The 27,966-nt window shown below is 35.1% G+C and overlaps 1 protein-coding gene and 1 long non-coding RNA gene across 2 annotated transcripts in view; one reads left to right on the forward strand and one right to left on the reverse strand.

The window, feature by feature from the left end:
• The window catches only part of HIF1A (hypoxia inducible factor 1 subunit alpha), a 42,640-nt gene extending 17,943 nt beyond the window's left edge, over window positions 1-24,697 (forward strand). Inside the window, 14 exon segments of the mRNA NM_001287163.1 lie at window positions 1,949-2,139; window positions 2,508-2,653; window positions 2,738-2,822; window positions 6,934-7,046; window positions 7,607-7,809; window positions 12,887-12,993; window positions 14,510-14,657; window positions 16,390-16,610; window positions 17,283-17,569; window positions 18,835-18,957; window positions 19,085-19,509; window positions 22,050-22,158; window positions 22,761-22,887; window positions 23,373-24,697. Of these exon segments, the coding sequence (NP_001274092.1) occupies window positions 1,949-2,139; window positions 2,508-2,653; window positions 2,738-2,822; window positions 6,934-7,046; window positions 7,607-7,809; window positions 12,887-12,993; window positions 14,510-14,657; window positions 16,390-16,610; window positions 17,283-17,569; window positions 18,835-18,957; window positions 19,085-19,509; window positions 22,050-22,158; window positions 22,761-22,887; window positions 23,373-23,524 (2,437 nt within the window). The 3' untranslated portion in view covers window positions 23,525-24,697.
• Window positions 548-27,583, reverse strand: LOC102154067. Its single transcript, XR_005363366.1, has 2 exons — window positions 27,320-27,583; window positions 548-2,165 (listed from the first exon to the last, which is right to left on the reverse strand). It is a non-coding gene; the product is annotated as an uncharacterized LOC102154067 (long non-coding RNA).
• Between the last annotated feature and the right edge of the window lie 383 nt (window positions 27,584-27,966).

Genomic DNA, 27,966 nt, shown 5'->3' on the forward strand with positions numbered 1-27,966 from the left:
TAGCTTTAAGCTAAGCAATTTTTTTTGTATTTTTTTTTTTATTGGAGTTCAGTTTGCCAACATATAGCATAACACTCAGTGCTAAGCAATGTTTTAAAAGCTCCCATAGTAAAAAAAAAAAAAAAAAAAGCTCCCATAGTTACATGCAAAGAACATCAGATACATTTCTATATTAAATCTTTATTATAGGTCTCATGATTGCTTTATGTCTAGATAGATTATGTATTAGAGGATATTCTGATTTTCATCATCTTTTTCATCTAACTCAGGTTTGTCAACTCTTGAAATATCATATTCAGTGTGTATAATACAGTTGTTATTCACTTGTTATAAGCATAGTAGGAGCATGTGCTGTGAACCCTGCCTGTTTTTTTGTTTATTTGTTTGAGACTATTGCTTCTATGATTAAACTTTGCAGTTTTGCAGATAATTTGGAGGGAGGAGAGATTTGAGGTAGATACGCTTATTCTTAGGATACAAGGATTAAGTGAAATAATTCTGGCAAAGTCCTTGCAATACTGCTTGCTAAGTGCTCAATAAATGGTAGTGACTATTTTCAACATTTAATAAATAATTGACTTAACAGAATTAGGTTGAGGGTCATAGGAAAGCAGCTGAGTATTTGAGCTAGAAATAACATTCTTCCTTAAGATAAAACACTGGAAGAGCAAACAAAGACATGGGAGTAAAAAAACAACTGTGTTCAAATTCCATCTGCTATATAATGGCTGTTTTTAACCTACTGTATAACCTCATGTGTAAAAAGGAATAATATTTAACCTATTTACAGTTTAGGAGAGAACTAGGCATCTGGTATTTGGTAGCTTGACACATAGTAGGTTTTAATAAGCAATAGCTATTAAAGAAGAAACTAAGGACAGAACCAGGTTTAAGCCTTGCTTACCTCCAGCTGGGTCAGGAGGCATAGATGTTGCCACACAATTAAGCAGAGGAATATGTCTCTGCTTGCTGTGACTTAGGAAAATCTTTCTGACTTTATTCTTGGAAGAGTTCCCTAAAGATATGTCATTGTTTTGACACCTTTATTAATCTTTGTTAACCTATTTCTTTGAATTCTTACGTTGTGCCACATCTTTTTTTTTTTCCCCCTATACTCCTGCCTTTATTTGGTACCTGTTGTGCCAGTAATAGAATAGGGGCTGATAAGGGAAGAAGCAACCTGAAAATGGTAACTTATTATAGCAGTCAATATTGCTCATGTAGTAGGGTAGAGGATGGGAAAATACTGGAGTCAAAAGAAACAAGTCAAAAATCAGTCTGTACCTGCAGTCTGTAGTCGGCTTAACTCTTGTTTTCAAGTTAATATGTACAACTTTAGTTTCACTAGACTTTGTGGTGATTTCTCTACGTTGAGACTACTTCTGAATGGCTGTGAGAGTGCAGCCTTACATACATAGGCTACTTTTTAGATTTTGGCTAAAACAAAAACATCCTAATTGCATATTCCAGGGAGGAAATACCCTGTTCTAGACAGATCTAAAACTTCATCTTGGGGCAGCCCAGGTGGCTCAGTGGTTTAGCGCCACCTTCAGCCCAGGGCGTGATCCTGGAGACCTGGGATCGAGTCCCACCTCGGGCTCCCTGCATGGAGCCTGCTTCTCCCTTTGCCTGTGTCTCCGCCTCTGTCTCTGTGTCTCTCATGAGTAAATAAATAAAATCTTTTTAAAAAGTAAAGCATCATCTTGGACCTCTTGTGAGAATTCCTTATGTCTTCAGTAATCCAGAAATTTGTATACCTGTATTTTACATTCTTACTTGTACATTCATGTACTAAACAAATCTCTATATAAAATAATCCACATGGCATCTTTTAATTGTTCCGTGGAAAGCAGGAAAGTGTAAAATTAATTATATCCAAGCAACAGCAAACTAACTTATATAAGTGTTCTGTTTTTCTCTCCTCTCCTCTTCCTCTTTTGTTAAATAGAATAAGTTCTGAACGTCGAAAAGAAAAGTCTAGAGATGCAGCCAGATCTCGGAGAAGTAAAGAGTCTGAAGTTTTTTACGAGCTTGCTCATCAGTTGCCACTTCCTCATAATGTGAGCTCGCATCTTGATAAGGCTTCTGTTATGAGGCTTACCATCAGCTATTTGCGTGTAAGGAAGCTTCTGGATGCTGGTGAGTTTTACAAAGATGCAATAGGCCTGAAAATTAGAAATTAGAAGTAATTAGAAGGTGGTCATACTCTCACTCCTTTTTTAATGTGATTTTAATTGCCTGCTTTTAAAGCTTCAGTAAGGAATTTTTAAGATATTGGCCTTTCCCCCACCTTCCTATACCTATCTTCCTTTTAATAACGTGACCCTTCTTTCTCTTTTCAGTGGTTTGCTTGCTATGTTAACCTTAAATAATCATTAAAAACAGCTGGCAAATCTAATTGTAGTTTTTAAATAAAGTGTTGGGAAAACTTTATAAAAATATCTAAATATTATCATTTAAGTATAACTTTTACGTTAATTATTTTTCTTTTCATGTGCCCTTTTTAGGTGATTTAGATATTGAAGATGAAATGAAGGCACAGATGAATTGCTTTTATTTGAAAGCCCTGGATGGTTTTGTTATGGTTCTCACAGATGATGGTGACATGATTTACATTTCTGATAATGTGAACAAATACATGGGATTGACTCAGGTAAAATACCTACATATTAAGAACCCTTTCTGTATGTTTTTATGATTTTATGATATAAATCTAATTTTTTAAATGTGTTTACAGTTTGAACTAACTGGACACAGTGTGTTTGATTTTACTCATCCATGTGACCATGAGGAAATGAGAGAAATGCTTACACACAGAAATGGTAAGAAGAAAAGTCTATTGTTTGATTTAATGTAACAAGTGGTTTTATAGAATAAGACACTTACTAATTTTAAAATTTGCTGTTGTATTAACCTGAGGCTCAAAACATCGTTTCATGTTTAATGTTCTGTTCTTTGTGAAATCTGCATTATTCTATTTTTTTAGAGATTTCATAAAAAGACTTAAAAAAATTTTAAAGCCCACCTAATTCCACGAATAATTATATAGATATAAACCACATTAAATGGAAAAGTAAATAAAATCGGGACCTTCAAAGAAGTCAATTTATAGCGTACAACTGTAAGGCCAAGAGAAATCATACTCAAATAAGAATTTAGATAGTTACTACACTTGAGGTACCAGTTTGCATTCAAGCTTTCTAAAGGACCAAGAAAAAGAAAAGAGAAAGTTCACCAGATTTTTAAGAGCTTAATAACTGCTTATTTGACCTCAGGATATTCACGGTTATTTGAGACTATGTAGTAAAATTACAAAGTATTATATTATGGATTCTCCCACATTAGCAACAACAAAAAAGACCACTAAGACCTCTTAACTCTTAGGAATGAATTATTAAAAATAAGTTTCTAAGATTTTTGGAAAGTACCTTTTGAATTACGAAAACTTAATAACTAACGAAGTCTCTTTACACCTATGCCTTCTTAAACAAAATATAAAGATAATTTGTAAAGTTATCACAATGAAAACCTGTCATTCTGCTCTGTAGTTCTTTGCTGCTCTCCAATGTATGTTTGTTTGCTTCTGTATTAAACAACCTCAAGTTCATAACATTTTTTGGATATTTTTATGGTTTTCTTTTTCATCTCATTTACAATAATAGTTAACCTCTATTTAGATAGTATTCTGTGCCAGAACATTGTTCCCTGCTGCTATGTGCTTTAACTTCTTTTTCCTCATAACACCCTGTGAGGTTACTATTTCTATTTTACTGAGGAAACTGAGGCACTGAGTTATTAAGTAACTTACCAAGATTATGTAAGTTATTAAGTAACTTACCAAGATAAATGGCAGAGTGTAGGTTAAACTCAGGTAAATGGAGATGAGTCCACACTCATTAGTACTTTGGAGATATTTCATGTTCACCAACTCTCATTACATTCTGTGGTCACTTTTGACCTTTCCAATAGGAGCCCTCTTCTGTTTTTTAATCTCATACTTTGTGTTTACTGTACACTTGGAAAGCAAATATATAATTTTTAGAATTTTATATAAAGGAAGAGTAAATATACTTCACACAGGGACCTAAGTGGGCTGTCAGTTAGTTTAAAATAGGGCTTCTAGTGTTTAGACTTTGAAGTTTGTACTGGCTGCTTAGCGCTTCCCTTGGGCTAGACTATGAATAGATGGATATTAGGAAGTTTTGTTTTGATTTGGTAATGATGTTAATGCATTATTCTAAATCAAATATATTCTACATAATACAGTTCATTTATTTATTTTTAAAAAAGATTTTATTTATTTATTCACGAGAGACACAGAAAGAGAGAGGCAAAGACCCAGGCAGAGGGAGAAGCAGGCTTCATGCAGGGAGCCCAACGTGGGACTCGATCTTGGGTCTCCAGGATCAGGCCCTGGGCCAAAGGCAGGCACCAAACCGCTGAGCCACCCAGGGATCCCCCATAATATAGTTTAGAAGTTTGTTTGTTTGTTTGTTTGTTTATTTATTTATTTATTTATTTATTCATGAGAGTCACACAGAGAGAGAGAGGCAGAGACACAGGCAGAGGGAGAAGTAGGCTCCCTGCGGGGAGCCTGACATGGGACTCGATCCTGGGTCTCCAGGATCACACCTGGTCTGCAGGCGGCACTAAACCGCTGCGCCACCATGGCTGCCCTAGATGTATATTTTTAAACAAACTTTTTCTATTTTTATTTTTGTAAACAGATGGGTTTTTATGGTACATGAACTTTTTGGAAATCATTCCTGAAGTAATGAATGTTTGATGTTGCGTTGAGAAGGAAAAACTACACTTTTCATTTTTAGAAAAGAGGGACTGCTGCAATATATCACATTCCAATGATATGCTAAGAACCTGTGATGTGTTTATATGACATAGTCCTATTACTTTTTCGTTTAAATTCTAAAATGATGACTTAGAGTCCATTAAATTATTATAAGATATGATTTATTTTTAAAGGTCTGAAAATTTAGTTCTTTTGAAATTTTTTTTCCATTAGGAAAATGCTAGTACCTTGGTTTTTTTAAATCTTTTTCTTTTTTTTTTAATTTATTTATTTATGATAGTCACAGAGAGAGAGAGAGGCAGAGACACAGGCAGAGGGAGAAGTAGGCTCCATGCACCGGGAGCCCGACGGATTCGATCCCAGGTCTCCAGGATCGCGCCCTGGGCCAAAGGCAGGCGCCAAACCGCTGCGCCACCCAGGGATCCTGTACCTTGGTTTTTAAATTAATCTTCATGTCTCAATTCAGAAGCTTTGGGTTTCCAGAAGTCAGTACAATTCAAGCTTAGATTATTAAGGACTGAAAATCCACAGAGAATTTACAAGTAAATCTCTGCCAGCACCACAACTACAACTCACCTCTGTCTGTACCACCACTGAGACCAGTATGGTTCTCATGGCATCTTCTTAAAATTGATTCTCAAATGCTTCTAGGGAGGGCAAAGTTAATTTTTGAGTAAACCCAAATAATTTGTATCAGCATCAAGACCACCCCCTTGCCTAGTTCCATTGGTATGGAACTAGCACTCTTCTTCCAGAATTCTTCTTCCTCAAGAGTCCAGCATTTCCAGCTAATAAGCCTAAATTTAAACTTAATATCTTGTTTCCTTTCTACTTGACACTTTTCTTTCAGTATATTAGCCTTAAAATCTTCAGATCTTTTTTCTTTTTAAATTTCTCTCCTCCCCAACTACTTCCATCAGTTTTCAAGTTTTTATAGATTATAGTTCTTCATATGTCTTTTGTCACCCTTTTCACTTCTGCTACTGCTCAGCCCCTGATTACCATCATTATCCTGTGATTCTAATGCATTATATATATTACTTCTGGATTAATATACCTTAAATTCCTGATTGTGCTTCCCATCTCAGAATTTTTTAGAAGTTTCATGTTGCATATTTAAGACAACTCCTTAGGCCATCAGAAGTCCTCCATTATTAACAACCCTAATCTTCCCTTTCTGTCTCATTACTCTTCTGCATGTACTTCATATTATAGCATCCTGAACTATCTACTGTTTCCTTTTTTTCTTTTTTCTTTTTTTTTTTTTTTTTTTTTTTATGATAGTCACACAGAGAGAGAGAGAGAGAGAGGCAGAGACATAGGCAGAAGGAGAAGCAGGCTCCATGCACCGGGAGCCTGATGTGGGATTCGATTCCGGGTCTCCAGGATCGCGCCCTGGGCCAAAGGCAGGCGCCAAACCGCTGCGCCACCCAGGGATCCCTATCTACTGTTTCCTAAACATGTGTTCTCTTTTCCTCACCTCTATGCTTTTCATTTTTTTTCCTTCTCACCATTTCTTAGTTCTGTAAGGTTTGGAATGGGAGTAAATAGATCTGATTTTATTTCACTCTAGTTTTGCTTGGAAAAGTCATTCAGTATGTTCATTTTATTTGCTTTGTTTTTTTCCTCTAGTAACAAAGTAGAAATAATGTCATGCCTGCTTTACAGGAAGATTTAAAGAAAAATCAGATAAATAAAAATGGTATTTGCTTTGAAAAGAAAGTTGCTGATTTAAAAGTTCTATAAATATAGGGAATGCTTATTATAAATTGAGCTAACACATTTAGCAAAGGTTTAGAGGAGTTTGCTGCAGTCTTTTTTGGGATGTGCTTGTAAACTGGTAGCACAATTACAAGGCAAATTTATACCACATTTATGTTTCTTTGTAATTTTGCCAACTTCACAAGCTTGAATGTGAAATGATTAACTGCTGTCTGAAACCAGGGAATCATTGGGAGTTGTGAACCCCAGTTAGTGATTGAATCATGTTAGATCTCTTGAATGTGTTGGAGTGTGAATCATTATTCATGCTGAGACTTATTAATTGAATATAGCACCTTTGTGCTACTCTGTGACAAACTTAAAAATTTAGTTTTTAAATTTTATTTCATGCTTTCATTCATTAGGCCTTGTGAAAAAGGGTAAAGAGCAGAATACACAGCGAAGTTTTTTTCTCAGAATGAAGTGTACCCTAACTAGCCGGGGGAGAACTATGAACATCAAGTCAGCAACATGGAAAGTAAGTAAAAATGACTTGTGAGTAGTGATGTATATCCCAACACTACTAATACATAAAATAGCATTAGAATTGTGAGGGAAAACTTACAGTTATTTATTAGCATTTGCTGAGTTACCATCCCAAACTAGAAATCTCTCTTTGAGGCATGAACTTAAATTGTACTGAACTAACTTAATCAGTTGGCTTTGCCACCCACTCAGTGTTTGAGTCTTGATATAACTTAATTTTCTGTTTATTATTTCATTTCTTTGCTCAGTGTTGCAACATTCATTGAAGTAAGAAGTAACAAAATAATAAACAGCCACTATGATGAAATGAATGAAAAATCAGCCCAGATTTGTCTGAAAGAAAATTTTTAAAGAGTATTTTATGGTGCCTGAGTTACATGAGTGGTGTTACCCAGGAAACATTTATTGATTTCAAAGATATGGTTAATCCACTAATGACAATAAATTTTATCAAAGCTTATCTGCTGTGTCACACTTCAGATGTTTATCTCTGCATTTTTTAACTAGCATATTATGCTTTTTAAAAAACTGCTTTGTTTTCTTTGTACATAGGTACTTCACTGCACAGGCCACATTCATGTCTACGATACTAATAGTAACCAATCTCAGTGTGGGTATAAGAAACCACCCATGACGTGCTTGGTGCTGATTTGTGAACCCATTCCTCATCCATCAAATATTGAAATTCCTTTAGATAGCAAGACTTTTCTCAGTCGTCACAGTCTGGATATGAAATTTTCTTATTGTGATGAAAGGTAAATAATATATGTAAAATATAACTTGAAAATTTTAATTAGTCCCTAGCGTATTTTTTTTTTACCATTCACTATAATAAAGACTGCGAATGCTTCCTTCCACAAAGTTGAATAGTGATACATTGTAAAAGTCAGTAATACTAGATTAACTTTGTAGATTAATTCAGCTGCATTTATCAAACACTTACTGTGCACTATGAATACTCTATCAAGGTGCTATCAAAAATCATAATGATGGGGTCATTTTCCTTTAGGGCTTCTAACTTATTTAAAAAGAAACATATTTCAAAGATACAATGCATTATTTGGGAAAGAATAAAATACTTTTGGTTATGGACTAGAGAGGAAAATGTTTGATCATCTCCTTACCCTACATATTACCCATGATTTATTTCTATTGCCTTTTCCCAAATTTATGTCCATATTTATTTTTAACTGCAAAGTTGACATTTTATCTGGATAATCTTCTATATTAATAAACTGAGTATTTCTATAATTGAACTATACCACTATTGCCCCAAAACAACAACTTTAAAAATTGCGCTGTTTTAATAATGCTGACATGGGTAGTATACCACTGTAGATACATAACTCCTGCAAAAATTTGGAATTTATCCTTAACTTTTGAAGATTTTATCTATTTATTAATAAGAGACAGATCGAGAGAGACAGATGGAGAAGCAGGCTCCCTGTGGGGAGCCCAATGTGGGACTCCATCCTAGGGCCTGGGATCATGCCCTGAGCTGAAGGCAGACGCTCAACCACTGAGCCACCCAGGGATCCCTCTTTTACTTTCATCATCTGTACTCAATTGGTCTCTAAATCCTATAGATTTACTATCTACATATATCTCTTGGTCCATTCCCTCCTTTCTACCCTTGCCTTCCTGCCGCTGAATTCTTCAGCTCATTATTACAACCTTTGGCTCAAATTTTTGCCATAATCTCCTAGGCTGCCTCTCTGCCAAAAGATTTATGCCCTTTTAATCTCTCATTTACATCACCCAAAAGTGGACTTCATTATGTGAAAATCAGATAATATCATATTACTGTTGAAAATGTGTCAATTGTTTCCCTTTATCTTTACACAGAAAAAACTTGGGTTTATAAAAATATTAGAGGAGGGCAAGGGATTTTCTTTATCAAAAGATGTACCTTTTGAAAAGCTGAAAGAAAAATGGACCTCTACAATAAAACCCAAACTTCTTAGCATGGCCAACAAAAATATTTATGATCTGGCCCCTGACCACTTCTCTAAATTAATCAGGAAGAGGGGATTACTCTGATGTCCCCAACATCCTACAGCTGGAGAACACCACATGCTAACTTGCTGTCTTAGTTCCTTTACACACATTTTCCCATTCAGCGATGAAGTTTTCTTCAATTCCTAACACACATTTATCTTTCAAGAGCCATCTACTTCTTTATGGAACTTCCCTTTATCCTTCAAGAAACTATACTATTCATTGTGCGTACATCTGTCAACATTTTTTCTACTATTGTAATTATTTGCTTGTCCCATTTTTTTTTTTTAATGTATGCCTGTGTAATATAGTAACTGAAGGCATAGATTCCACAGCCAGACTACTAAATCCTGACTTTGATGCCTATATCCAAATGATCTTGGCACATCAGTTTCTTCATCTTTTGTTTTCTTTTTATTTATTTATTTATTTTTTATTCATGAGAGGCAGAGACATAGGCAGAGGGAGCAGCAGGCTCCCTATGGGGAGCTTGATGTGGGACTCGATTCCAGGACCCCGGGATCATGACCTGAGCTGAAGGCAGTTGCTCAACTACTGAGCCACCCAGGTCTCCCAGTTTCATCTTTGGTAACACTTTATGTAGGGTCAACTTAAAGATTGTATGAGAAAACCAATTTTAAGCACTTAGTCATGATACAAAGTAGATAGGAATCCCCCACCCCACTGGACAAGGAAATGTGACAGAACTCTGGCTTTAAAATCCCATAGTCCTGGATTCAGTCCTGGCTTGCAGTTTTTTTTTTTTTTTAATTTTAATTTTTATTTATTTATGATAGTCACACATTGAGAGAGAGAGAGAGGCGGAGACACAGGCAGAGGGAGAAGCAGGCTCCATGCACCGGGAGCCCGATGGTGGGATTCGATCCCGGGTCTCCAGGATCGTGCCCTGGGCCAAAGGCAGGCGTTAAACCGCTGCACCACCCAGGGATCCCTGGCTTGCAGTTCTGATACTTACCGTGTGGCCTTGGTATTTGACCTTAACTATTTCAAATTTTATGATCCTTACCTATTAAGGAAGGGTAATATTTCAAAAGGCTGTTGCCAGGATTAAAGGAATTTGTTGAGTGCCTCATACACATAGTAAATGCTTTACCACTGGTGTCAGCTATCAGAAAAATGAAGATAGAAAAACTAACAAGTGCTTTATGGTGTTTATTTCCATTATTCATGTGAATATATGAAAGAACAGAAATTCTTTTTTTTGAGGATTTTTTTTTTTTAGTTTTTGAACTCTAGCAAAGTATAGAGGTAAGCTGGGGAGAAAATTCTAGCAGAGCTAGAATGAGAATTGAGAGAGGGAGTGACATTTCTCTCTGGTTATATCAAAAAACTGGCAGAATGATCATGACAGAGGAGTAAAGACTGCCAGCTTAGAGAGCAACCAAGTAAGGTTTTGAGTTTGTCCAGGAGATTGCTGTTTTCTGGTTGGAGCTCTTTCTAAAAACTTATCACATCTAAAACCCCTAAGAACTGAGATCTAGAAAAATTTTTGCCCAATTTTGAGAAAAGCTAACCTATCAAGCTTCTGGCATTCAAACTGTCTCACAAACAATATTTACTGTACCAATTTCCATGTATGGTCATTTAACACATTTATTTGAGCATCTACAAGATCATGGCAAAGTAGAAATGAAGAGCAACAGTTCTTGCACTTGGGACACTTAAAATGAATGAATTATATGCTGTGTAGTTGCTTTAGATCCTAGTCCTAGTCCCTTAAAAACACTTTTTGATAAGATTTTCTGGATCACTTCCCTTTTTGGTACAGAATATAAGTTATGTAATTCTCTAAAGTTAAATTGATTTTCTAGGAAAATATGCCGTTTATATTTTAACATCTTGTCTCCCTTAGTGATAGGCATACCTCAACTCAGAAGTACTGATTGACATCTAATTAAACTAGAGCTTCTTAACATGATAATACAAGGCCCTCATTAATCTGGTTACTTCTCTAAACTCATCTCTCCTCATCTGCCTCCACTAACCACATGAATCCTTCTTATTTATACAGTGTTAAGCTCATCTCTGCTTTGCTTCTGGTATACCTTCTTGAAATGGTTTTGCTTTCTCTGTTTCTCATGTCTGTTCAACTCCCTAAGTCTCCTTTCACTCTCCTAAACTCCTAAAACGTTGTCCCTCAGCCAACCATTTCTTCTCCTGGATAAGGGTGGTTCCTCTGATTCCTGCAACAGATTCTTGTCACTACACTTACCACATTATTTCATGAGTAGTATGGTAACTGTTCCAGAAGATTAGCTACATGTTGAGTTTTGACCTGGCATTTTCATACCTAGAACAGTACCAGACACACTCAGGCATATAACGATTTAAACAATGGAAGTTTTTATTAATTCCATGGGAATTTCATTTAAGTAACCAATATAAGACCAATTAAAATTATTTTTAAAGTATAATTTAAAGAAACAGGACTATTTTTAAAAACCGTAGTTTCCTTTTGTAATGCTGCCACCTAGTGCAGATGTGTTTAGGGATATCCCTTTGTAAAGAAGCTTGGATTTTAGCTTGGTTTCGTTTGATTTTTTACAAACCACTTTCTATTTACCTGTTTTTATTTTGGAATAAACTGTATGGCAGATCTTGCCTTAAAGTGTGACAACACAAACAGTATTCCTTTTATACATTTTTTAGAAAGGTATCTTCCCTCTGTGTTTTTTGTAGTTGTGTTTTTGGACACAGTACGTGAAGTAACTTTTGCTTACACCTCAGGAAGTCTTTTGAAGTCTAAAAATGAGAAATTGAAAAGTTGAACTCATGTTTTGCTCTTAGAAGAGAATATTTCTGTTTAGTGTGTTACTAAGAAGATAGCATTCTCTTTCACATGAAATGGGTCCCATTTCAGAGTGTGATTATAGAAAGTAGTAAGATCTAATAATATCTGTCCTAAAAGAGTTGCCTGGAAATCAGAAGGGGTAACTGAATTATTTTCTAGTCCATTTTCAGTTTGATATCATTTTTTCATCTGAAATGAATTCCTATATTTTTATGTAATTAAAAAAACTTAAATACAAGAGCATCTTCTAAAACCTACATAATATGTATTTCTTAAGTTCCCATTTAATGTAGATAGTCTTTGGTTGGTGATATTAAAATTCTGTAATAGATATTGATTCCCCTAAAGTGAAGCCTTGCCTAGGGCACTGTTAAATAAAGAATCTGGTTTTATGGTAAATTAATACTATGGATATAATCTTATATTTCAAATTAAATGTCAGTGACTACCTTTATAACTTTTATCATTTAATTTAGCAGTACTTCCTATCTAGTTATGAATCCCTTGTCTTGTTACTGAAAGTAAGTACAATAAATGTGATTAAAAATAGGGAGCACCTGGGTGACACAGTCACTTTGAGTATCTAACTCTTGGCTTTAGCTCAGGTCATGACCTCGGAGTTGTGGGATCCAGCCCCACGTTGGGCTCTGCGCTTAGCATGGAGTCTGCTTGAGACTGTCTCTCCCTCTCCCTCTCCCTCTCCCTTTGCCCCTCCCTCCTGGCACCCTCTCTCTCAAGTAAATAAATAAATCTTTTTAAAAAGTAGGTAACAAGTTTGGGTGAAGGGGATAAAAGGGTCAAGTAGCAGGATGACTCCAGAAGACTTACAGAAATGCATGGTGCTGTATTTAGTTAACTGTAGAGTTACCAAAGGTGAGATTTAACTTATTCTAAGCAAAGAAGGATGCTCTTTATTTTTGAAAATCCACTTGTCTGTAGGATTAATCCATATCAGTTACTTTGGAGAAGCAAAGTCTTTATCATTTAGTTTATTTTTTTCTCTTCTATTTTTTACTTAACAGAATTACTGAATTGATGGGATATGAGCCAGAAGAACTTTTGGGCCGCTCAATATATGAATATTATCATGCTTTGGACTCTGACCATCTGACCAAAACTCATCATGATAGTAAGTACAGTGGAAGAACTACAGATATTCTAATTATTTAACTCTTACAATCTCTTTACTGTTTAGACAGATATCTAACTTTTTGGTTAAAATTAACCAATCTTCCTAGACTAAATTTTTTTTTTTTTTTTTTTTTTTTAAAGTTTGGGGCTTGAACTCACAAACCTGAGATCAAGACCTGAGCTGAGATCAGGAGTCAAATGCTTAACCAACTGAGCCACCCAGGCGCCTATCCTAGGCTAAATGTCTTAATAGTATTCTTCATTAGGAATCTTGACCATTAAATCTTGTTTTGTGTTTGTTGTAACCAAAACTAATTAAAGTAGAATCATTTAATAATATGTAAAACTAACTTGGTAGTTGGTCTTTGTATTTAAAAAAGACTAATAAAAGGTCATAGAATATTATAGCATCATTTTTAGGATTTGTAATAAAGTATTCAAACCAGTTGTTGGCACATGGAAGGCACTCAAAGTAACTGTTCAGTGACTCGGTGAATGTGAAGGTGATCAATGCAAGTGGTAACAGGTACCTGTGACATAAGATAAAATTCTCCATTTTACTTGTTAATGTTATTTAAAGATCCATATAGTAAGACTTTGAAATCTCACTTGCCCATTTAATCTGTACCTAACATGACTTCCCAATGTGATTGGGTATATTTGAGTGTCAACTGAGTTATAGTACGATTAGCCTTGAATGTAGAATGAGCCCAAATCAGCAGTCAGGGCCCCTAGTACTCATGGTAATGTCCTCATTACTATTTATCTAGTATTTTCTTCCAAATCAGTAATAGATTAAAATTGCCTAAATTGCCAAAAGATTTTTAGTATGAAAAAAAAAGATTTTTAGTATGATACCAGTTGAGATTCAAATATGCTTGCACCACTATTTGAAACATTGTTAATTCTCTGGAAACCTCGGTAGAAATTTAAGAAAATATAGCAGTGCCACTTGCTCAGATGTTCTCTATAGAATCAAGATTACTCATTCTCGGGATCCCTGGGTGGCGCAGCGGTTTGGCGCCTGCCTTTGGCCCAGGGCACGATCCTGGAGACCCGGGATCGAATCCGACATCAGGCTCCCGGTGCATGGAGCCTGCTTCTCCCTCTGCCTATGTCTCTGCCTCTCTCTCTTTCTCTCTCTGTGACTATTATAAATAAATAAAAATTAAAAAAAAAAAAGATTATTCATTCTTTAGTCTTTCTGATACTTTCAACATACAAGTTGTTAAAGGAATTTTAGTCAGTGCTGTCCCTCATTTCTAGCTTTCATTTTATTTAAAATGAAGATTGGCAGGAAAGGAGTTTATTTTGGAGGTTAGAAGAATGAAATGCATATATTTTTGGCTATACTGGGGCTTTTTCTCTATCACTTTAAACAGTTACAACTGGTTCCCTTAAAATAAACATATCTCTTCTTTTCTAAAATAATGGCCAGCATTCAGCATGCATTCATTTGATTGAAAATTCAAAGTTATTTTCTCTGCGTGACTCTTTCTCCTTTCCACTCCTAGTGTTTACTAAAGGACAAGTCACCACAGGACAGTACAGGATGCTTGCCAAAAGAGGTGGTTATGTCTGGGTTGAAACTCAAGCAACTGTCATATATAACACTAAGAACTCTCAACCACAGTGCATTGTATGTGTAAATTATGTTGTGAGGTAAGCTTGGAATGTAAATATTTTGGGGGAGCAAGTAGTAACTTTTTTGGATAATCATTTTATATAGGAGAAGAAGATTATAAATGTTAACTGTATTTTGTTTTCATATTTCTGCCTAATTATGGTTTTTAGTACTCTGACTTGAGTGTCTGGGCCAGCTATTCTACAGTAGCCATCTATTCGCATCCTTTTCACTCCCATTTTTAAAAAGACCTTGAAAAAACTCCAGATCTCCTATTGGATTAGTTTTAATCGTGTATCTATCAGCATATACTATCTCAGGTAGCTATGTTATTTTTGTAGGAAGAATACTGGCCTTGGAATAGTTAGGTTTATGTCATAGCTCTTTCACTCATTAGCTCCAGGACCTTGGGAAATTCTCATTTCTTTGCATTTCACCCATATAGAAGAGATGATAATAGTTAGCTCAGAAGGTTGTAATGAGCATTAGATGAAATCCTATATGAAATGACTGTAAAATGCTGTATAATGTCCATGGCTCTTGTATATTCATGAACTTTTCTTTTAGTTTACTGGCTTGTGAATATTATGGATCTCATAAACTAATCTTTCATTTGATCTACTTTAGCAGGTGACTACGCCCTTCTAGTCCATCTTCTAAATTACCACCATGCTGAGTTTTCTTGCATGGATATCTGATCATCTCATTTTCCTTAGAATTATTTTAAATATCTTTTCATCACTCCCAAGATAAACCATGGCTTACTTGCATAGCATCATTTCTTGTCATTTTCTATACTCACATGCTTTCACAGATTCCATCCTCTTTCTAAAATCTGTGGCCACCTCTCTTTGGAAGACTTTGGTAATTTGTTTTTATTTTTTGCCACTTCTGACACTGTCCTTAAATGTTGCTGTTGTAGTTTTGCCATACTTTAATGTTTTAATATTAGTGCCAAAGAGTTCTTTCATGACTTTCCTATTATATAAGAATCATCCACTTGGAATGTCCTGCTTTTCCCCATTACCCATATGCCAAAAACTAGTTGAGCCAGAGTTTCAGCTTTTGGCTTCTCTGTGAAGCAGATTTTCTGTATTTCAGCAGTTCCCGTTTTGTTTTTTAATTGTTTGCACATCTACTTTCACACTGGGTTATAAACTTCTGAGGGCAAAGGTTATGTGTTTTAAGCTTTGTATCCTTGGTTCATTTCACTTAGTAAACACTTAAATATTTATTGATTAAAGGGACAATAAAACTTATATTTAAGCCAAACACAAAGATGGGTCTGTTTTTCATCATTCCTCTTCAACGCTATCCTGCAGGTATCATTTTCTTGGCACCAAGGAAAATATGGCACCCTTCTTAGAAAGACCTTGGTCGTTTATCTATCTTTTTATTTTAGGACCATCTTTAGGTCATACCTCGTGCATCAGTCTCAAAGAATTCTTCTGTGTTGGTTTTATTACATGTGAATCAGCATAAAAATTGTGAGGATCTGTTTGTATCCTTCATGTACTTGACTATTACATTTCTTTGTCACCATCACTCTTCCCAAAGGGATATCTGAAGTTCTTGAATTTTTAGAGGTCTTTATTTCATATTGCTATTTTATACCCTGAATGTAACCAGGTATGCATGAGAGATTAGTATAAAGCATCTTAAAATGTTCCTTTTCATAAAGCAGAATTTTAAGAGACAGGTTATTTCAGTCACCCCCACCCTATTGTGTCAATGCTCATTTAAGAACTACTAATCTCTCTTTTTTGACAGTGGTATTATTCAGCACGACTTGATTTTCTCCCTTCAACAAACAGAATGTGTCCTCAAACCAGTTGAATCTTCAGATATGAAAATGACTCAGCTATTCACCAAAGTTGAATCAGAAGATACAAGTAGTCTCTTTGATAAGCTTAAAAAGGAACCTGATGCTTTAACTTTGCTGGCCCCAGCTGCTGGAGACACAATCATATCTTTAGATTTCGGCAGCAATGGTGGGTCTTTAGTTATTGTTTCGATTGCCTAAAAACTCTATCTGTTGCTGCAAGCCCATTTTAACTAAACTTGGACATGTTATTGTTGGTAATCATGTGAATATTGCAGTCTTACATATTTTGTTTTTCAATGTCTTTTTCAAAGTATTTGCTTAAATATGTTTGCCCCTGCAATTTTTAAGCATTCCTGCTTCTGTGTCATTGTTGTAAGTTGTGCTTCAAAGGGTTCTTAGGTCTTTCTTTTTCCTACTTGAATGTTTCTCAGCTACTCTTATTTCTATATCCTGTTGCCATATTTTCTCCACAGTGTAAAAATTATATTGCAGTAGGTGTAGTTCATTAAAGGATAATCAGTCATAACATAATATCAGACACTGAAAATGAAAATTGTAATTTCAAAGTTGGTTAAATTTTAATGAGTAGAAGGTATGAAAAGGTTGGAATTGCAGGGGATTTTTATGCCATAAATATAATAGGACCTGTCAACAGTAGATTGGAAAGACAATTCAGACTTAATGATTATACCATAATATCTGAAAACTTTCTGATTAAGGAAAATTTGGTAACACTCTTGTTTGAGTGAATTAGACCTTTTGTAAAAGGGGGCATATAATTCCCTATATGTTAAAATCTAGCCATTCTTTAAATTGATTAATAATTTTTCCCCTATAGACACAGAAACTGATGACCAACAACTTGAGGAAGTTCCGTTGTATAATGATGTAATGCTCCCCTCATCCAACGAAAAATTACAGAATATAAATTTGGCAATGTCTCCATTACCTGCTTCTGAAACTCCAAAGCCACTTCGAAGTAGTGCTGACCCGGCACTCAATCAAGAAGTTGCGTTAAAATTAGAGCCAAATCCAGAGTCACTGGAACTTTCTTTTACTATGCCCCAGATTCAAGATCAGCCAGCTAGTCCTTCTGATGGAAGCACTAGACAAAGTTCACCTGAGGTAGGTGTCATGATCTAAGAAGAGGATAACTTTCATATTTTAATTTTAGGAATGTATTTATAAAATGAATACAAAAAAAGTCTTGAATTTAGACATCCACAGAGAACAATGTGTGTGCCTGTAATTGCTACCCTCAAAGGTATATTACCCTATGAGTTGGAGAACTGTCAAGTAGCAAAAGGCTTATTTTAACTAAGCTTTTTAAAAGCGAAGGGACCCTAAGCTATTTGCCTAATTTAGCCCAATTTTCATCACTGTTTTGAAATCCTAGATAAGTATAATATGAAAATACCAAGTCTTAAACAGAGTAAATACCTAATAACTATTTTTTACTCAAGTTCTGTCTTGATAATAGTTTTTCTATAAACACAATGAAAATAGTTTTTAAGGGTTAGGCTGAGGCCAAGACTAAAGATGTCACATAGGGCTTTATTTCTAAATCTAGAACGATTCCATTTCAGAGCTTACTATGTCAAAAAATATGCTCAGGAGTAGTAAGGCAACTCAGACTTGAATATTATGACCATGAGGCACAAGTAAGTCTTAATAAGTGGTGAATAATTTTACATGTAATATTTATCAGTTCAAACTGGTGAGCTAAGAGTAGGAGATTTGACATCTATCTCACAGCCTTCCGGAAAATACAGTCTGTGCTGTAGTTGCTCAGCTTACCCAGCATAAAAATCTATTGATTTATTTTGTTTTTTTATCTAACAAAAGTAAATCTAACAAATGTTAAAATGAAGAAAGCAAAAGCTTATTCTTAGACTATGTAGTTACAAGTGACTGGTTAGAATCCTTGCTTGGAACCCCTAAAATAGTACTATATTCATTAAGGTGAATGTAAGTAAAAGAACTTACGTCCTCACCCCTACCCCACCCCCGAAACATGTGAGATTTTTAGGTACATCATCATGGAAGTTTGGCCTCTCAGGATAAAGGTAGATTCCAGTGAGTATATCATATCTAGTTATTGGCCAATTAGGTACCATGTGGGAGTTGAATTAGTAGATGAGTTTTATTCTTCAGAAGAAGCAGATGAATGTATCTTTTAGTCCTAATTTCATAAATGATGTTGTTACATAGAAATGTATAGTTATAAATGCAAGCTCTGAAGTTTAACTTGTCACTAGTTAGATAAAATGTGATAGAAGAAATGGACTTTGTTGTGTATTCTCTGAGGTCTGGCTTGAGAATTCTAACAACTAACAAAATATATGTAGGTTTCCTCAGGGAAAAGTAAACACATTGAATTCCTTTTACAGCCCAACAGTCCCAGTGAATATTGTTTTGATGTGGATAGTGATATGGTCAATGAATTTAAGCTTGAATTGGTAGAGAAACTTTTTGCTGAAGACACAGAAGCAAAGAATCCATTTTCCACCCAGGTATATGAACTTGTTTATTATATTTTCTATTAAACTTTATTAATTTTTAGCTTGAAGTGATTTTGGGGTTAACTTTTCTTTTATACGATGTGGCCATTGTAAAACTCATGTACTTGTTGCTTTAAAGGACACTGATTTAGACTTGGAGATGTTAGCTCCTTATATCCCAATGGATGATGACTTCCAGTTACGTTCCTTCGATCAGTTGTCACCACTGGAAAGCAATTCTACAAGTCCTCAAAGTGCGAGCACAATTACAGTATTCCAGCCGACTCCAATGCAAGAACCTCCTCTTACTACTACCAGTACCACTGCTACCACTGATGAATTAAAAACAGTGACAAAAGATGGCATAGAAGACATTAAAATATTGATTGCAGCTCCATCTCCTACCCATGTACCTAAAGTAACTACTAGTGCCACAACATCACCATACAGTGATACTGGAAGTCGGACAGCCTCACCAAACAGAGCAGGAAAAGGAGTAATAGAACAGACGGAAAAATCTCATCCAAGAAGCCCTAACGTGTTATCTGTCACTTTGAGTCAAAGGTATTTATATATAACACTAACGTTACAGCTCTTTTATTAAAATGTATGTAGGGTTAATTATGTCTAAACATAACTAACTTTCTGGTAAATATGCTTTAAGAATATTAAATTGACATACAAATTCTGATAAAACAAGCACTCAAAAAAATGTTTCTAAATTAACTTGTGTATTTATTTTCTTGAAAATAACCACATCACCTATCTAAATGTAGGAGGTAGGAGGGTCTTCCAGTACCTTTAAAAAAATAATGCGGCCAATAAGTTCTTAAATGTACAAAAATTGGCCCAATTACTTGTAGCTAAGTAAATCAGACTAGTTAACCATCTTCACTGTTTCTGTCTCTTTGAGTTATTTTAAAGCTTACTTGAATAAAAGACCTTCCAACTTAAGGGTATTTCCAATTCCCCATTTCAAATTGAGCCTGATAGTCTTCAATCCTCAGTATTTAATACAGGTATTTATTTACAAGCCTTCTTTTAAAATTTATGTATAATTGCTTTTATTTTTCATTACATATTTATAGAACATTAGCTATATTATAGGTTAAATAAATGTTTAAAAGCTACAACAAGAATCTAAGCATGATTTATGATGTTGCTTTTATGGAGTTAGTTTGAGCAAATACCTTTATACCACCCAAATTTTAAGTTACAATTTCTATATATAATTTTTTAAGTTGTATTTTTTTATAAGTTTATTTTTTATTGATGTTCAATTTGCCAACATATAGAATAACACCCAGTGCTCATCCCATCAAGTGCCCCCCTCAGTGCCCTTCACTCAATCACCCCCACCCCCTGCCCACCTCCCCTTCAACCACCCCCAGTTCGTTTCCCAGAGTTAGGAGTCTCTCATGTTCTGTCTCCCTCCCTGATATTTCCCACTCATTTTTTTCTCCTTTCCCCTTTATTCCCTTTCACTATTTTTTATATTCCCCAAATGAATGAGACCATATAATGTTTGTCCTTCTCCAATTAACTTATTTCACTCAGCTCTATATGTAATTTTTATAGTGAGATTTGACATTTTAAATTTGAGGCTGTAATCAGAGGAAACAAGTTTTAGCTAGTTGGTGGGGCAGTTTAAGGAGGAAAGCACTGCCATAACAAGAATTTATGGCCTTTTTCTTCTGCCCTTCATCACTATTTTGACCTAGAATGCTAGGAGGAACCGTTTTCCAGAACTAAGAAAAGATCTTGGGGCTTTAGATTAACAAAGAAGTGTTTGCATTTACTTTACAAATTAGTATGTCACCAACTGACTGTAGACTCAGCTCTTTTAAGGCAGTGACAATGTCTTAGATGGTACTAATATTTAGTACAGTATGTAATTTGTATTACTTGCTCAGTAAATGGTTATTAGATGGATAGATGAATGACTATAGTTATAGAATTGGTAATGACTTTGAATTTACAGTTTACTGTTAGTACAGAGGACTATGAGATGTTCAGTTCTCTGAACAGCTAACTACCTGTCAAAGCCAGTCTACCATATAGTTCACTTTAGCAGTTTTTTTCCACATTAGTTCCAAAATAGTATATGCTACCAATTTTAAGAGATGAACTTACCTTGAAGAGCTCTATGAAGGCCTTTTTTTTTTTTTTTTTTTTTTTTTTTTTTTACTAATACTAAAGTGATATTTACATGACAGTTACGTTTCATAAAGATAATATATTTATATAGGAATTTTTAAACTTGCCTATCTATATAGTGAAGGTTTTATAGAATTTTTTAAAATACAAAACAAAACTGCATGTAGGAGAGCAATTTGAATAATGTATCATATGGGTAAGTGATATCCATATGGCATTCCAACTGCATGGAACAGAGCAAAGAGACATTGTGATTGTGTATGAGCTGGGGGGAGGAATTCTTGAAGAGACAAAATAGATGATAATTCATTTGCCTGATGCATAAAACAGTTCTTCACTATTTAATATTAATTTAAATGCAGATAGTTCAGATTTGATAACCAGATCAATACTGAGGACAAAGTGGTTTAGTGGGAAAGATTACTGGGAAAGGAGTGGGTATTAGGAGATTTAGAATGTACTTCCATATCTGCAGCTAAGTAATTTGCTTAAAGCCCCATTGAAAACAAGCTTCAGGTTTCTCATTTATAAAATGAGTGTTATATACCTCCTTATCTTGGAGACTGGTGTGAGGCTAAAGTGAACTAATGAACATGCAGTGTTTTATAAATGAAAAAACACTATACAAATGTGAAATTACCTTGTATTACTATAGTCCCAAGAATATCTGTATATTATACTGAGTGGAATGAAGAGCCAATATTTCACTTTAACCTATAAAAATGTCAATTTAGTTGTGTTCAGATCTGTTTTATGAACAGGTAAATGCATATTTTAAGAAATTTTGTTTTAAAAATTGAGCTTTGACTTTTAAGATGACAAACAAGTAATCAGGAAAGTTCTTTTACATATAACATATTCCTTAATGTTGGCAAACAAGCATTATATATTTTCAAAAAAAGTTAGATATTTTAAAAATAGTAATAAAGCAATCATATTTTTTTCAGAACTACCATTCCTGAGGAAGAATTAAATCCAAAGATACTAGCTTTGCAGAATGCGCAGAGAAAGCGAAAAATAGAACATGACGGTTCACTTTTTCAAGCAGTAGGAATTGTAAGTGTGAGAGTACATATTTGTTTTTCTGTTCTAGCTAATGTACTATATATAATGTAAATTAATATATAGCTAATTCTTCATTTTTCTCAGATTAAAAAAATTATATTTTCAGAAGTTAAACATTATTTCTTTCACTTTGTATGTACTATTTCATAAAAATACATATAATGAGGGGCTCAGTCAGTTACGTGTCTGCCTTCAGCTCAGGTCATAATCCCAGAGTCCTGGGATTGAGCCCCTCCCTCTCCTGTTGCTCCCCTTGCTTGTGCTCTCTGTCATATAAATAAATGAAATATTTTTTAAAATACATTTAATGAATACATTCTTGTTGTAGACAGTAGTTAATGTTAAATCAGGGATGGTGTGATTCATACTGATATTTTCAGGTAATACTAACTGGAAGACATTCACAGAAACAATTGCCATAATGAGTGGCAAATGACTTTATCATAGTATATTAAGAGAAAGAAAGAAAAATAATTTAGGGCCGTATTTAAGAAATCTGCCTTTGTACTGTTATTAAATTTAACCTGACTTCAAAGTTGTTGATTTAAAAGAAATTCAACACAGTAAAACTGAAATAACTTTACTGTTTTTAGGGAACATTATTACAGCAGCCAGATGATCGTGCAACTACTACATCACTTTCTTGGAAACGCGTAAAAGGATGCAAGTCTAGTGAACAGAATGGAATGGAGCAAAAGACAATTATTTTAATACCTTCTGGTTAGTTTATTCTTTCTACCCTTCAACATTCCACAGAGAATTAAAATATATGAAACTTTATTTAGAAGCTTTACTCTCAGAGTCATTTTCATTCTTTAGCATCATTAAAAGTAAGGTAGCGTTTTATCTGCTGGTCGTAACGCAGGAATAGCTATTTCAAGATGGAACTTTTAATTTTTAGAAATTGCCTTTTACATATATCTGTCTCTGTGCTATCAATACTGAATAGAAGCTGAAAATTGTACATTTTTATGCCCTTTTCAAAATTGATTTATCACTCAGTTTGCCATCATTGTGTCCTTTAAATGCTGTGACAGCACCAGTAACACTTTATTGCACTTACCTATGTACATAGCTGTGGTTTTGCTCTATAGACTGAAAACCTAGAGCTTATTTGATTTTCCTGCAATACCTATAGCATAGTGAGTGTTCAAAATATTTGTTGATGAGGTGAACAAATATTTAGGCATGTCTTTGTTTTTCAGATTTAGCGTGTAGACTGCTGGGGCAATCAATGGATGAGAGTGGATTACCACAACTGACCAGTTATGATTGTGAAGTTAATGCTCCTATACAAGGCAGCAGAAACCTACTGCAGGGTGAAGAATTACTCAGAGCTTTGGATCAAGTTAACTGAGCTTTTTCATAATCTCATTCCTTTTTTTGGACACTGGTGGCTCATTACCTAAAGCAGTCTATTTATATTTTCTATATCTAATTTTAGAAGCCTGGCTACAATACTGCACAAACTTGGTTAAGTTCAGTCTTGATCCCCTTTCTACTTCATTTACATTAATGCTCTTTTTTAGTACATTCTTTAACGCCAGATCACAGACAGCACATTTTCACAGTTCCTTGCTATTTAAACCATTACATTGCAGTAGCGTCATTTTTAAAATGCACCTTTTTATTTATTTATTTTGGGCTAGGGAGTTTGTCCCTTATCGAATTATTTTTAATAAGATGCCAATATAATTTTTTTTAAGAAGGCAGTAACCTTTCATCATGATCAGTTTGAAAAATTTTTACTCAGTTTTTTCACATTTTACATAAACAATAATGATTTGCCAGCAGTACATGGTAGCCACAATTGCACAATATATTTTCTTAAGAAAATACCAGCAGTTACTCATGCAATATATTCTGCATTTATAAAACTAGTTTTTAAGAAGAAATTTTTTTTGGCCTATGAAATTGTTAAACCTGGAACATGACATTGTTGATCATATAATAATGATTCTTAAATGCTTGTATGGTTTATTATTTAAATGGGTAAAGCCATTTACATGATATAGAAAGATATGCATATATCTGGAAGGTATGTGACATTTATTTGGATAAAATTCTCAATTCAGAGAAATGATCTGATGTTTCTGTAGTCACTTTGCCAGCTCAAAAGAAAACAATACCCTATCTGTAGTTGTGGAAGTTTATGCTAATATTGTGTAATTGATATTAAACCTAAATGTTCTGCCCACCCTGTTGGTATAAAGATATTTTGAGCAGATTGTGAACAAGAAAAAAAAAATCATGCTTTGTTAGCAAAATTGCCTAGTATGTTAATTTGCTCAAAATTTGATGTTTGGTTTTTATGCACTTTGTCGCTATTAACATCCTTCTGTTTTCATGTAGATTTCAATAATTGAGTAATTTTAGAAGCATTATTTTAGAAATATATAGTTGTCACAGTAAACATCTTGTTTTTCTATGTGCATTGTACAAATTTTTCATTCCTTTTGCTTTTTGTGGTTGGATCTAACACTAACTGTATTGTTTTGTTACATCAAATAAACATCTTCTGTGGACCAGGCCCCCTTTGATCAGCTTTTATATTAAAATATTTGCTTCAATGCCTCCAACTCATGAAACTGATTACCAATAATTTAATTATTTTATGAAAGTTTTACATCAGTGATTATTTCTACATTTTATTGCCATCACTTTAATGTATACTGTTCCTAAATGTCATGTTAAGTAAAGTATAATGTTCCACTGTAAAAAATACGCCTTTAGAAAAGAAACTTATCATTTATAAATTTGTGAACCTACTAAGGTAAAGCAGATTTTAATGCTTTAATCCCAGGTGAATGAGATGAGTGAAGCAAATCCTGAACATTATAGTTACATAATGTTGTAAGGGCCACAAGATTTCCAATTTATTCCCATTTCATAGATAAAAATATGTAGACTTCAAATGATAATCGACTTGTCCAAGTCTTCAAGGTAGTAAATGGTACCCCAAAGATTTAAACTTAGAGGTCTTCTGACTCTAATATGAAATTAGAACAAAACTTGCATTTTTTTAAATGATACTGTATATATTTTTAAAATCGCTTTATTCAATTTTTTTCTGTATTTTGTTTATGGAATAGTTCTATTTCTTTTATGATTATAAAAGTAATACATTCTCACTTAAAAAAAATTTTAGCACAAAAAGATTAAAAACCCCCGTGAACCTCTGCATCTAGAAGTAACAGCAAATGATTTTTATGGACAAATTACATAGGCAGTGCCAGAGCCTTAGGTCCTGTAACCTGATGTTATAAGAACAAAATATCCTGGACAAAATGATCTAAGCCCCAGATCTTAGGTGGCTGTTTTTCTCTAAGACTGAAGAAAATGTTATTACAATTACATGAAAATTTGGGAACAAAAATTATAATACGAAGACTTACTCCAAGATTTGGGGGGCACATGTATAGTTCACTGTAAATACTATAATCCAAAGTATGTCTGTATTTCGTTACAGATAGTATAGAGATGGCATTTCAGAATAACATAGTTGCATAATATTTTCAGCTCAAAATACCAAAAATTCTGCTTATTTTGGTAGCAAATTAGCTTTAGTTGAAAATTAGTATATGTTTAGTTTTCAAATATTAATAAGTGATCAGATTATATAATGATCAGGAGTCAGAAAATGGCTTGTAAGAGCAGTGATTTAAAAGAGGAAGTCACTTTAAAGAACAGAACTGGAAGAAAACAAGTACCCACGTCTTGGTCATTCAGAAAACAACCCTCCCTGGAGTCCTTGAACCTGTTGGAAATAGCACAACCAGCCCTTCATTCCCAGCATTGTGACCTCTGAGACTGTCACTTATTTCTTTATAATGCGTTTCTCTGAAGTATACTCTAGCAGCTAGAATTCTATAATAGCTCTTCTTCCTATGTGTGCCTATACTTCACCGGTTCTCTGGTGCTGTTGTGAGCGAATGACCACAGTATTATTTTCACAGCTGAAGAAAGTATAGCAGAGCAGTTAGTATAGTTTGTTCTTTTGTTCTAGGCCTCACTTTTAACTTTGGGACTAAAAAGTGTCACAGAGAGCTTACCACAACTTAGTACAATGGCATTTAGATTAGGAGTTAAAATGAGTCTGGTATCTCTTCGGTATTATATACTAGACTTTGTGCTAAGCATTTTACATGTTATCTCACAATCCTCAAAAAACCCTAGGAGTTAATATTTATATCACGTTTCTACATAAGAAAACAGTCTTGGAGAGGTAGCTCAAGGTTCAAAGCGTTTGAGCTGGCCATAAGTGACTCCATAGCCCATGGTGCTGAACGCCGCAGCCTGCTAGCCAGTTAAGCAACACGTAGTACTTTTTTCCCTTTTAACTGCTTAAATAGCAAACAAGAGAAAGCAATAGGGTGAAGGTAATGAAGTCATAGAGAACACTGAGGGGGTGTCCTAAGTGAGAAATGGCAAGACACAAATGAAAATGAGTAAAAATGGTGTCCTAAAGTGCTATCAAATTTTGCATTTGAACGAGAGATTTGGGTGTCTGGTGATGGAAGCATTAACAGATAAGTGAGGTGATATATGGAAAGCTCTTTACTGAACTAGAAAAAGTATACCATTGATACAGTTCTCCCTGAGCTGTTTGGCTTAATGGCAGAATAGACACGTTTATTTTTTATTTTTTTTAAGTTTGTATAACTTTGCAATTAGCGCTCCAAATAGCTCTTATTGCCTACAACCTCTAAAATACAGAAAATATGAGCTTAAAGTTACTGGCTTTGCATAAATGTAAACATTTAGATTCTACAAGTTCTTATTTCCAATGTAGCAACGTCAAAAACAAGGTGCAAAGAATGTGAAATCTTTTTTTTTTTTCTTTTTGGTTAAGTAAGACCTTCGCCAACATGTTGCCAACTGGAACCAACAAAAGTGTAAAGAAAAATCTTTTACTCAGGTGTTTGTTTTGTTTTTAGGTCTGCCACTAACCACTTCACTCCTATTTCATCCCTTAAAATAGCGCAGAACCTGTTGTCCCAGATCGTTTTACAGATCGTGGTTTGATCTGTAGAATTTGATACGAAATAGTCTCCCTGTAATATAAAAGCTATACCTTATCACAAACCTCCTATCAAACGCCTTCTGGAGCTTTGTGGTGTTCATACCTTTCATTTGGACATAATTTTCTTACCTGTAGTGGACGGTTTTATCCAAGACGCTGCCCAGACACCCGATCTCCTTGTACTATTTAATTTCTTTTATTCCCATGTTTCGGCTCCATTGCGGGACGGAGAGGAAAGACAGGTGCCTGAGAGCAGCACTGACCAGATAGATCCTCGGCGGGGAAAAGAACAGGGATGCGGAGAGGACCGGCCACCCCTTGGATCCCCGGTGCCGCTGGTTATACATGATGAGGATGCGAAACACCAGCCTCTGGGAGAAACTTCCCCAAACCCCGCCCGCCGCGCTGCAGGCCACGCCCCGGTACGTGCTCGGGCGCAGCACCGCAGCCCCGGCCCGGCTCCGGGCTCCCAGGCCGGGTCCGCTCCGCCTACGTGTTAGAGCTCATGCGGGAGGCGCGGCCCCTCCCGGCCTCTAGCGGGGCCGGGCGGGTGCGCTCGTGGTCAGCAGTGCCCTTTGTCTTCCGTGATTTGTCTAATTCTGACGCCTGGCCCTTGCCCAAACTTTTTTGGGGGATGAAACGGTTGGGAGGTTCAGGAACTGACACTCGTGTTGCTGCGAACCTGTCTGCAGAATTCCCAAATACTTTGGGATGTGAAGCTGTGCTTTGTGGAACAGAAAAATATCTGAGGTCTCCTACCAGATGGGACCTTGGTG

This window comes from Canis lupus, chromosome 8 (genome assembly GCF_011100685.1).
Source record: "Canis lupus familiaris isolate Mischka breed German Shepherd chromosome 8, alternate assembly UU_Cfam_GSD_1.0, whole genome shotgun sequence".
NCBI lineage: Eukaryota > Metazoa > Chordata > Mammalia > Carnivora > Canidae > Canis > Canis lupus.